At 37.9% G+C, this 12211-nt stretch overlaps 1 protein-coding gene across 4 annotated transcripts in view; it reads left to right on the plus strand.

Annotated features, from left to right (window-relative positions):
* CD109 (CD109 molecule) overlaps nt 1-12211 on the plus strand; it is a 114721-nt gene that overhangs the window by 76793 nt on the left and 25717 nt on the right. For all 4 annotated transcript variants that reach the window (XM_054721655.1, XM_008139481.3, XM_054721654.1 and 1 more), the window contains 6 exons: nt 27-87; nt 3886-4027; nt 4860-4977; nt 6703-6816; nt 8467-8685; nt 9997-10141. In XM_054721655.1, coding sequence (XP_054577630.1) covers nt 27-87; nt 3886-4027; nt 4860-4977; nt 6703-6816; nt 8467-8685; nt 9997-10141 — 799 coding nt within the window. The remainder of the gene's footprint in view (nt 1-26; nt 88-3885; nt 4028-4859; nt 4978-6702; nt 6817-8466; nt 8686-9996; nt 10142-12211) is intronic.

Consider the following 12211-nt stretch of genomic DNA (forward strand, 5'->3'; position numbering starts at 1 on the left):
GAGAAAATTTTAATTATTCTTTCTAGGAATGTGGCCTCTGGGTATTGACGGATGCCAGCCTTGTGAAGGATTCCATTGATGGTGTTTGTAAGTAAAACCTGACCAAGTGCTTTTCAAGTATTTTAAGTCTTTCATCTCAGCTATTTAACATTATTTATATGGAACATGGATATTGTGATATTTATTTTCTGTTCTCTTATCCTAAAATGTTTGGAGTTTAATGTATTTAGGAGTACATCTGGGCATGTCATGGAATGTTTAACTGGGCTTCTCTGAAATTAATGCTTTCCATTTGCTCTCTGTAATTCTTTCAGGTGATGACATTTTTGGACATATTGGAAGATCCTATGCTTCCAATTTGTATTGCAAACTGTGATGTTATTTTGGAATTAGATAAAAGGAGCAATATGTTTTGGAAACATTTTTGTTCTCTATAGCTTTTTGATCTCCACCTAGAATGTTCACCATCTTTAATAATAAAAGCGTAATATGCTAATTAGACCAGATGTCCTTCCAGACATCCTTCTAGAGGCTGCGAGGGAAGCCCGGGTCCCTGGTGCCTGCCAGGGGCCAAAAGGAAGCCTGGGTCCCGGGTGACAAGGGAAGCTGGTGCCGGCAGCCTGGGGAAGGAAGGCCTACTCTTACACGAATTTTGTGCATCGGGCCTCTAGTAAAGTATATTGGCGTGCACACACACACACACACACACACACACACACACACATAAGCATGCGTGCACACAGACACACATCATCATCACATCAATCTGAGTTCTTCCTGGTGGGGTCACATCTAGTTCCCTAGATTGCTAAATACAGTTGGTCACTCAGCTAATAATAAGTGTACTTTTAGGAATAAATCATAAAATGTTTTGACTGAGGAAAGGTATAAATGAGAATAAATAATTCTAGAAGTTGTTCTGTTTTCTTTCAAGTTATACTAATATCATCCTGAAAGGCTTCAGAACGGTCACAGTTTCTATCCCTAAATTCCTGTTTCTGTCAGATGTTCTGAGTTTCTCCACACCAAACTCTTTGGCATTGGGTTGATTCTTGCTACATACCCGAGCTTCTTTCTTGAAACTAAAAGGATAATTTTATAGTCTTAAAGATTTTTGGAGTCATTATGACATTAAAGACATATGGTTCATTTAGCTTCCTTCATATAATTACTTATCCTAGGCAGCCTTCCAAGCAGTCTTATCTTTTTTCATTCACTCTTTGTCAGTCTCAGCTTTTACACATCTTTGTTCATCTTTTCAATTTCTGATGCCCACTGTAATACTCATCCTATTGTTAGTAATACTTCCTGTATCCTTTACCTTTTTCTGAGAACCTTCTGCTACCTTTTTATAGTAACAACAACAACAACAAAAACACCTGATACTCTTACTAGTGTATTGTATCCTGAGAAACCTTCTCAAATGAACATTTATTTATCTTTCTCTCCTTTGGTTCAGGATCAGTAGGTACACAGGGTATTTTTTCGGCTATTTTTTCTTAGTTACTTTAAGACCCACTGTTCAACAATCTTCAGTTAAGAGCTCCTTATTATTTAAAGCTCATAAAGTTTTAATTATAACTCCTTTAATCAAAATTCAGTTCAACAACTTTTCCATTCCCTTTCTCTACCTCAATGCTCTCACAAAAGATTTGAAGTCTTACTCCTGTTGTCATCCTGGGAGATTTGAATGTCCATGTGGTCAATCCATCTAATGTGTGCTGTCCTGTGATCACCATTGTGGAAATAATAGTCACCCAAGGCCATATTATCACCTGAACATGGCTCTACTCCTAATATTTCAAATGCCTATCCTTCTGCCTTGTATATTCTCTCAATCCCCTAAAAATCTATTAAATATCCTATTTGGTCTTTTTGTTATTCTGAGTTATTGGCTCCTCTGTCTCTGTTTTCCTCCTATTCCTGGCCTGGACTACTAGTATATGGTGACTCAATTTGGTAGAATACTTCCCCAGACCCTCCCTTGACATAGTCTTCCTTAAATTCAACTTTGGAACAACTCAACTGTTTATCTTACCCTTCTGTTTATGCACCCCTCTGATGCCCCACAAATACCTTAAATCCAATATATCACAGACCAAGTTTATGATATTGTCTCTTCTTACAACCTCACTCTTCCTTAATATGTTTTGATTGATATATGATTCCTTGAACTGATATGATTTCACATCTCTGTTAATGAAATTGTTATTTACTCAGATGTCCAAATAAAAACTTCAGAACTCACCTTCTCTTCTTGTCAGGCGTGGACCAGCATAGTGGTTAAGAAAAGGGATTTTCCACCAAATACTTCTGGCTTTGAATTCTGACCTTATGACCAAGAAAATCAATTAAGTTCTCTAAGCCTCAGTTTTCTCCCTGAAGTATAAGACTAATAATATTACTTGTATTACAGGGTTGTTGTGAGGTTAAGTTCAAAAGCATATAAATGTTTAACACTTGTTTGACACTTCTAAGTCTGCAATTACCTATTATATTATCCCTCAAATCCAGTTTGTTCATTCATTATTCAAAAGATAGTGATGATATTAATTGCATGCTTAACATGTACAAGGCAATGGAGCTTCCAGTTTGATCTAGTGGGGCAAAGCAACACATAGGTAGAAGAGTGTGCTGATGGGGGAAGTGCAGGGTGGCTTGGGCACACACAGAGCTCATCCAGTCATGTGGTACAAGAGATAGAACAAAATTATTGACATTATCCTCTCTCTTCCCTCTTTGGTTTCAGGCTCCTAGCAGTGCCTTCTTGACCGTTGCTGTGGCTTCCTATCTAACAGTTTTGCCCACCTCCATTTCCCTCAGCTCTAAACCATGGTTCACACTGAGGGTAGAGTTATCCTATTAAAACATGGGTTAGAGCATGTTTCTAATTCATTTAAAACCTTCAATAGGTCATCATTGCTTAAAGGATTATGTCCAAACCCTTCAGCATGGGATATTTGAATATTTTAAAATGTGGACCCAGCCATTCTTTTTTCCCCTCATTGAACGCCATTTTACCTAGTACTAATTGTCATATTCTGGACATGCCTTTGTACTTAGTTTACTTTCCCCCACCATATGGGATACTCTTTATTTGGAGACAGAAGGAAAATGGAACGGCCAAAACAATGTAAAAAGGAATTTCCCCCATAGCCATACTCTTCTTCATGATCCAGATTCTGTGTAAAATTAACTATTCTTGTTTGCTACCGTTTTCTATTTGTCTCCCTCCTCCATAGAGTGGAGCTCATTACATTCATCTTTGCATCTTTGGTACCTATTATAGTATACTGTTTTTACATTTTATTTTGAAAGAATGTTAGACTTATAGATGAGTTGCAAAAATAGAGAGAGGTGATCCAGAGTCTGTATGGCAATATGGTTTTAAAAATAAGAATAAAGTTAGTGGCATCTTATGGCCAGTGTAGGCAATGGTGATCAGCATTAGAGAGCTAAAAAGAAGAGAATAGCAAAAAAAGGAGGTAGCTTTAAAAATGTGATTTAACTGAATTTTTAAAAAATTTCTTTATTGATTATGGTATCACATAATTGTCCTCATCCCCCCATTCCCATCCCAAACCCCTCCCCATTAACTGAATTTTTAGGAACTGAACTGTAAGTAGTTTTTGGGTTATTGGCCATGGGGGCAGGAAAAGTTTTTTTTTTTAATTTTATTTTTTTATTTCTCTCTTGGCCGTAACTGGCCACTTGGTCTTGGGCAAGTCATTTAATTTCTCATATTGCTCATCTGTAAAATGAGAGGATCGGACAAGATGAACTCTAAAGTCCCATTCAGCTGAGAGGTGCTGTGATTCTGTGGACTGTTTATAATCATTGTCTAGAGTGACTTTTTTCCTAACAGTTGCCAATGTTTATTTTTAGATGACAGTATATCATTTGATGAGGAGTACATGGAGACAAATGATGGAAATTTGGGAGAGTCCTATGACTTTTCTTCGGTCGACAATCCACGTGTCAGAAAATACTTTCCAGAGACTTGGATTTGGCTAGATACCAACATGGGGTAAAAAAGTTGTTTGTCCATATATATTTTGTTTAGCGTTAGTTTTAAAGAAGTTTTGCCCTCTTTTTGTTAAGTACAAACATAGTGTGATTAAGAACTAAATAGACCAAGAAGTTTTTATTTCTAAGTGATTTTGATTGCATCTAAATATAGTATTTAGTAAAGCCACATGTGAATTGTGGCAGTCATCGCTAATGAAGGGTGATTTTTAACTTATTTGAAGTCTTTTGATTCATTATAGAAAAATTGCTGAGTATATTTGTTGCCTTGGGGTGGGGAACACTCATGGCTAGCCCCTCTACTTTGTGGCTCCTCTTAATACATTCCCCTGAGCCACAGGGAAATGGGTATGGGTGGTGTAAGGAATTCACTTAGATGACAAACCCTATGCTACCTGTCTGATGACCGAGCAGGTAAATCATGAAATCTATACGTATTTTATAGTCTGCTATTTACGGAAACTTAAAATAACAAGTCAAATCTAAAAAATACCCAACAAATAGTAGCATTGATTGGGATATAGAGAGAAACTTATGCAAATTGAAAGATAAAATTAAAGTTATTTGAAAAAACATACTTATTATATATACAAAATTTATGAAAATAATGTTCATCTTTAAGATATAAACACTGTAGAAAGCTTTTATTTTAATATGGATCAGTATGGTCTTATTATGACCTATTTGTTGTTGTTTTATGTATAAATCTTAAAAAATTTTAGATATGTAAATGTTTTGGAGAATTAATATTCTTCCAAAAAATGGTTTAGGTCATGTTCACTTATTTTGAAATGTATCAGTTTTTGTGATTTTTATATTTATCTTGACTTCAGTTCCAGGATTTACCAAGAATTTGAAGTTACTGTACCTGATTCTATCACTACTTGGCTAGCTACTGCTTTTGTGGTCTCTGAGGACTTGGGTTTTGGACTAACACCTACTCCAGTGGAGGTAGCATATTAAAGTGCTGCTTATAAATGTTACAGTGTCATGAAGTGAAGAAAGTGTCAACTCCTCAATAGATAAAAAAAGATTGCTTTTGATATTTATCACGGTTTAGAAATCCCTAGGTGTTTGTTGTTGTTTTTTTTTTATATTTTAGAATGTGAGTTGTATTAAGCTACTAAATGTGCTGGATCCATATTAAGATTTGGATAAAGTTTATTATTTACCAAATCCAACCACTTCCAAAGGTCAGACGACAGGGAATATTTCTGTGTGTCCCTCTTTCAAGGACAAACAGAACTTCTCAAGATGTGCCCAGGCAGACATTCCTTCACATCTCCTGGGTTAAACTGCATCACATGTCACTTCCTAAACCAGACACTGGCAAGAGGAATATAATAACTATCCTTGGTCATACCTGAAGCCCCTTTTTATAACAGATATTTTGTTTTGTCCCTCTACCAATAAAAATGAAATTCATAGAATATATACTATACCTACATATTCAATTGAAAATCAATATGATACACTAAGTGGGATATTAAGGAGAAATAAAAGGATGGTAATGTATAATAAAATAATACATATTTCAGGATATAAATGAGCAGGCATAGCTGCATTAGAAGACATCATAACATATTTAAATATTTATACCATGCACAGAGATGCAGTTGACCATACTTGTATTGTTTTAGCTGCCTGTGGTGATACAAATTTCTGAAACCGTGAACAACTTTTAGTAACGTTACAAACAAAACAAGTATACTCTTCTTTTGATTTCTAAAATAGTTGCATTCATGAGAAATTCAGTGTGTATTGAAAAATGTTTTGGGTTTACATTATGTTGAAATTATGTTGTAAGTTCAGGTTCTTATAAGCAGGTACATTGTCTACATGGATGCCTGAAAAGACATTCAAGACTCATGGGAGATATGGGGCCATTTTTTCGTTGTCTGGGACTCCTGAGGCTTGCAGGCCTTCACCTGCTAAGTGCCAATAGCTCCTTCAAACGTTGTGGCAACCTAAGACACTTCCACAGATGCCCAAATAAACCTCTAGAGGGAAATCCTGCTGTCAGTGGGAACCATGGGCTTAAAGGAATTGAGTTTTATCCTTAGAGGCAGGGGAAGGTTCAGTTTCTCCTGCAGGACTTGGCCAACAGTATCAGAGTTGAGTCACCAACGAGGAAGTACAGGTGTCTGCATATGTAGGTTAAAAGTAGTAAGCAGACCATCATTTAGACTTTGCACATGAGTCTGAAACAGTCTTTGATTTGGTTGGTGGCTTTTAAAGCAGAATGGTGGAGTCAGTATAACATAGTAGCAGAGGAACTTGACTTTGACACCACACACACTGTGATCCAGTTCTGGCTCCTCCACTTGCTGGCAATATGATCTTATACTAGCTACAGGGTCTCTGAGCTTCCTCTTTAATCTCTGTAAAATATGAGGATAACCCTGCCTCTTAAGGTTGTAATGATTAAATGAGTTAATTTGGGTAAAGTACCTGGTTCCTAGTAGGCCCTTAATAAAGTCTAGTGTTAACTAACATAAATCAAATCAATTTACCATAGTCATTTGTGATAAGTTGCCATTTGCTGTATGTTGATAGGCAAGTGGACATTTCTATGTGAAGTTAAGCTTCATAGGTTTTGTGAGATTTGCTTTTAATTCAGTAAAATGTGAAGCATTTCGATATGAATAAAATATGTATTCATTGTGTTTTTTCCAGCTGCAAGTCTTTCAGCCATTTTTCATTTCTTTGAATCTTCCCTACTCTGTGATCAGAGGTGAAGAATTTGCTTTGGAAGTAACCATATTCAATTATTTGAAAAATGCCACTGAGGTAATGTATGAAAGATTTTGTTAACCACTTATACTACAGGAAGAAATGGAGAAAACGTGCAGGGACTGGTTTGGTTAGTGTTTAGGCTCTGGGTATCTAAGCCTTTTATACATTCTGGAGGAATGAGCATAAACATCCTTGGGCTGCGATTTCTTCTGCTTATTAACGTCTAGGGATATTATTCACATGTATAAGCATTCTCTCTCTCTCCTCTGTCCTTTCCAGCACATTTCCCCCCCATTTAGCCACATAACTTCCCTATTGTCTCTGGGGCAGGTCTTCCTCTTTCCTGCCGTCTGCAGTTTTTTCCTAGTCTGACTCACATCTAGAATGTGTTGCCGCTTGTCACTGCCATTCTTTGCCCAGTGTGGTTGGCAAGAATTTATTCCACTCAAGACCTGGCTTGAAACTAAGATGCCTTTCCTCACCATTCTGTTCCGTGTGTTGTCCTCACATTTAGACAGGGTGTCTGTTTCCAAGGCTTGGTGTTTTGAGCCATGTGCCTTGTGTCTCCTTAGCGCGTCAGTTCCCTGGAAGGCAGGATTAGGCTCACTGTTTGTGTTGTGTCCATAGGAATGTTAACCAAATGATTGGTTGTTTATCCCCCCAGAGTAAGTGGGGATATGTAATTAACCTTATTAGCCATACTTCATGAAAATGCTGTCATCTCTTTAAGCACTATGTCCATGGAGTAAATTGTTTCTTATTTTATTAATTTTTAAAATATATTTTTATTGATTTCAGAGAAGAAGGGAGAGGGAGAGAGACATCAATGATGAGAATCATTGATTGGCTGCCTCATGCAAGCCCCACACTGGGGATTGAGCCTGCAACCTGGGCATGTGCCCTGACTGGGAATTGAACCGTGACCTCCTGGTTCTTAGGTTGATGCTCAACCACTGAGCCCCGCTGGCCGGGCACATTGTTTTTTGTTTTAAAAATTTAGTTTTTCATCTAGTCAACATGGACTCTTAAGCTCTGGATTCCGAGGCCGGGATTCAGCATCCCACTCTACCACTTACCAGCAAATAACTTGGTTGTAGTCTCCTCATCTGTGAAATGGGAATAATAATTACTATCTTTACAGAAAATATTTTGAGAAAATAAATGGAAAAACAAGTCATAATATGCAAGGCCTAGAGAAATGCTCATTTTGATGGGACTGTAACTTTGGCGTATGTTACAAAGTTGACCACCAGTATATGCTTCAGAGCTAATGTCTGGGTCAGACTTTCCTTGGAATAATTTTAGCAGAGACTCTCAATGAATATCACCACATTTCATCCTTTGGTCTCAGGTTTTTCTAGTAAGACCAGTATCCCAGAATGATGGTAAAACCAGGCTGGTGGCAATACCATGACACGAATAACCTTTCTGGGCACCTTCTTACCACTCAGAGGCTTCAGATAACAAGAGAAATTAATGTTCTGAGGAACGCCCTTTCCCCACATATCTTGAAGTAGATGGGAAAGCATAAGAAAGCAATGAAGTTTTCCATGGTACCCTTTCATCCTCTTCTTGACTGGATCTATCTCATCTTTCTCTAGACTTGGGTCTCACAGATAAATAGAACTTTAAATAGTAATAATGTTAACACTTTACAGAGGAGCATTTATTATACAAAATCTTTGATAATAATTTTTCTTCCAGGTTAAGGTGATCATCGAGGAAAGTGACAAATTTGATATTCTAATGGCTTCAAATGAAGTCAATGCCACAGGGCACCAGCAGACCATTCTGGTCCCCAGTGAGGATGGGGTGACTGTTCTTTTCCCAGTCAAACCAACACATCTGGGGGAAATTCTTATCACAGTCACAGCTATTTCACCTGCTGCTTCTGATGCTATCACCCAGAGGATTTTAGTGAAGGTAAGTGGTTGGAGTGTCAAATAAATGAAATGGAAATACATAGTTGAAAAGGAAACAGGAGATAGTTTTTCTTGTTTAGCTTTGTTGGCAAGACCTGCAAGCTCACTTCCTCTATCCTCCTGGTAATGTCTGATGATTTTTTCTCATATATATGTAAAAATATATTACACTTTGGAAGTACTTGCCAATTTCCTCTTTAAATTTAATTATTTTGTATTTTATTTTATTTTTTGTTAATCCTCACCAGAGGATATTTTTCCATTGATTTTTAGAGAGTGGAAGAGAGGGGGAGATACAGAGAGAGAGAAACATCAGTGTGAAAGAGACACATCGATTGGTTGCCCCCCACACATGCTCCGGCCAGGGCTTGGGATCGAGCCTGCCACCGAGGTATATGCTCTTGAAGGAATCGAACCTGACACCCTTCAGTCCACAGGCCGACGTTCTATCCATTGAGCCAAATTGGCTAGGGCTTCTCTTTAATTTATAGTATGAATGCCCTGGCCAGTGTGGCTCTGTTGGTTAGAGTGTCATCTAGTTCACTGAGGGGTCTTGCGTTTGATTTCTGGTCAGGGCACATACCCAGGCTTCGGTTTTGATTCTTGGTCCAAGCATATTTCTCCCTCACATCAATGTTTCTCTTTCATATATCAATGTTTCTCCCTCACATTGATGTTCCTCTCAATCTCTCTCTCTCTCTCTCTACAATCAACAAAAAACATATCCTTGGGTAAGGATTAAAATAAATAAAAGATAAATTTATAGCATGACTATAAAGCAAGTCTCTTTTGCAGTCAATTACATTTACAAATTGTGTTACAATGGGATCCTGTTAAATCATGCTAAGTGGACATGTAGATTTTGAAATTCCTCAGCACAGGTAGAAGAGATTTTGTAGATTTTTTTTAGAGAACACATTATGCACAAAAAGACAACTCAGCATAGTGGATAAGCACTTGTACTCTGAGGTGAGGCAGCCCTGGGCTCAAATCCCAGCTCTGTCAAGTGTGACTAGGGATAGGTATTTAATTTCTCTCTTGGGTAATAATAGAATACACCTCAGAGAGGTTTTCTTATCACCTTTTCATTTTCTGCTTTGTCATTTCCATTACCATTCCATGAAATGTTTTGCCTAAACTAGAAAATAAACACTTATTAACAGATTTGAAGCAAGAATCAAGAAATGGTAGGCATTAACTGTACACACACTGTAGACACAACAGGCCAAATGTTTGTCTTATGATTTGCACACAGTTCCTGGTAAACTAATGAGTAGGGACCAAATTAATTATATTGCTTTTGTTTCAACAGGCAGAAGGAATAGAAAAATTATATTCACAATCCATCTTGTTGGACTTGACTGACAACAGGATGCAGACTACACAGAAAGCATTGAGTTTCTCCTTTCCTCCCAATACAGTGAATGGCAGTGAAAGAGTTCAGATCACTGTAGCTGGTAAGAATAGAGTCTATCACCATCACTACTGGTTTATTTGTACATGATAATATATGTTTTCATCTCTTTGTAGATGTACCGTATTTTCTTATTCAGTCAAAATGAGAAGAGGTTGCAAGAAGTTTTCAGTTGGTACCAAATAGAAAGGCTAGCAAGATATGTATCCTAGACCAGTGCTTCTAGTGTTCCATGTGCATAGGAATCACCTGGGGTTCTTGTTTAAAGGCAGATTCTGGTTTAGTGGGCTTGGGCTGGACCTGGGATTCTGCATTTCTGACAAGCTCCCAACTAATGCTGACACATCTGGTGTGCAGACTACTTTTGAGCAGTAAGGCCCCATTATAATGTGGCTGCAGGGGGAGGCTGTTTCTACGAACAGAACTTCTGGCTTCTGTGGCTCCCAAGTCCCGACAAATATCAGAATCTTCTATGACACTTCGTAAAAACACAAACATCTGGGCTCTGCTCCCAACCTCCTCAGTCAGAATCTCTCGGGCTAAGCCTAGAGTCGGTAAACTCTGATCACCAGAGTTTGAGGGCTGCTGCTTAGGGGAGCTGTCTGTGCAGGACACAAGCCACCTTTACAGTAGGAAGCTACCCACTGACTGTAGGCATCCTCTCCTCCTCGCCTGCTGATGCCCGAAAAGTACTTTTGTATTGACTATTAAACAGATCTTCCACGCAAACACTTTGTTTATATAGTTGTGCTTTCTAACAAATTGAAGGAAATGTTTAGGTTAATGACATCGAAATGGTTCGGTTTTCAAGGTGTTAGGACCTTAGGCACTTTCTCAGAGGTTCTTTTACGTCTCATCTGCAGGTGTAATGCTTTTTATTATAACCCCAAGTAACCAATTCCTCTATAGAGGACTTTCTTTGGAGGCTTAGATATGACTCTTTTAAAAAAATATTTTAAAGTATATTTTTATTGATTTCAGAGAGGAAGGGAGAGGGAGAGAGAGATAGAAACATCAATGATGGGAGAGAATCATTGATCAGCTGCCTCCTGCACACCCCTATTGGGGATTGAGCCCGCAACCTGGGCTTGTGCCCTTGACTGGAATTGAACCTGGGACCCTTTAGTCACCATGCCGACACCCTATCCACTCAGCCAAACTGGCTAGGGCAGATATAACTCTTTAAAAGGAATTAAGTAAACTCTTTGTTTAGGGGAATAAATTCTGCATAGGCATCTCCTGCAGTGTGGGGATGCTGGGAGGATGCAGTCCACATATGCACACAAAGGGAAGAGCCTTGAATTTTGTTTATTTTATCTATTTCTATTTTTAAAATATATTTGTATTGATTTCAGAGAGGAAGGGAGAGGGAGAGAGAGATAGAAACATCAATAATGGGAGAGAATCATTGATTGGCTGCCTCCTGCATGTGCCCTTGACCAGAATCAAACTCAGGACCCTTCTGTCCACAGGCCGATGCTCTATCCACTGAGCCAAACCAGCTAGGGCAAAAGCCTTGAATTTTAAATGTATACCATCACCCCTTACATTGGAATGAGTCTATCTAGGGTCATTGAAGTGCTCTGAGGTTTACTTTTTAAGCTTGAGGTAAAGAATGGCCTTTCAAGTTTTATTTTGATATGGTTTTTATTTTAAAAAGACTATTTGGTAGCCCAGAATGTTTGACTATCAGCTTGCTCTTTGAATTTTGAGAGTCTAAGTTTATGTTCACTCTGAATATTAGAAACATAACTTGCAGTGGTAATAATATAACCTTTATTTAGATATTTGAGTTAACATATAAAGTTTGACATCATACGGTAGTGTGACTACAGCCTACTCGTATGAAAGAGTTCTTCCTCTCTTTTAGGATTCATTTTTTTAAAGGATCAGATTTTCATTAGGTATTTGGACTTGGAACGGTATGTTTCTAAACTACACAGAAGAATATTCTTCTCCATATAGCTCAACCTCAGTGGGGGCAGAATTAGAACTCAACCTCTATATTTCTGAATTTTTACTTATTTCCCTGAGTCATGGTGTTAGAATGTGGGTAGAGAAGTCTTTTAATTACATTTTGTTTAATTTTCTATAACTATCTTTGAAGATTATT

This window comes from Eptesicus fuscus, chromosome 10, assembly GCF_027574615.1.
Source record: "Eptesicus fuscus isolate TK198812 chromosome 10, DD_ASM_mEF_20220401, whole genome shotgun sequence".
Classification (NCBI taxonomy): domain Eukaryota; kingdom Metazoa; phylum Chordata; class Mammalia; order Chiroptera; family Vespertilionidae; genus Eptesicus; species Eptesicus fuscus.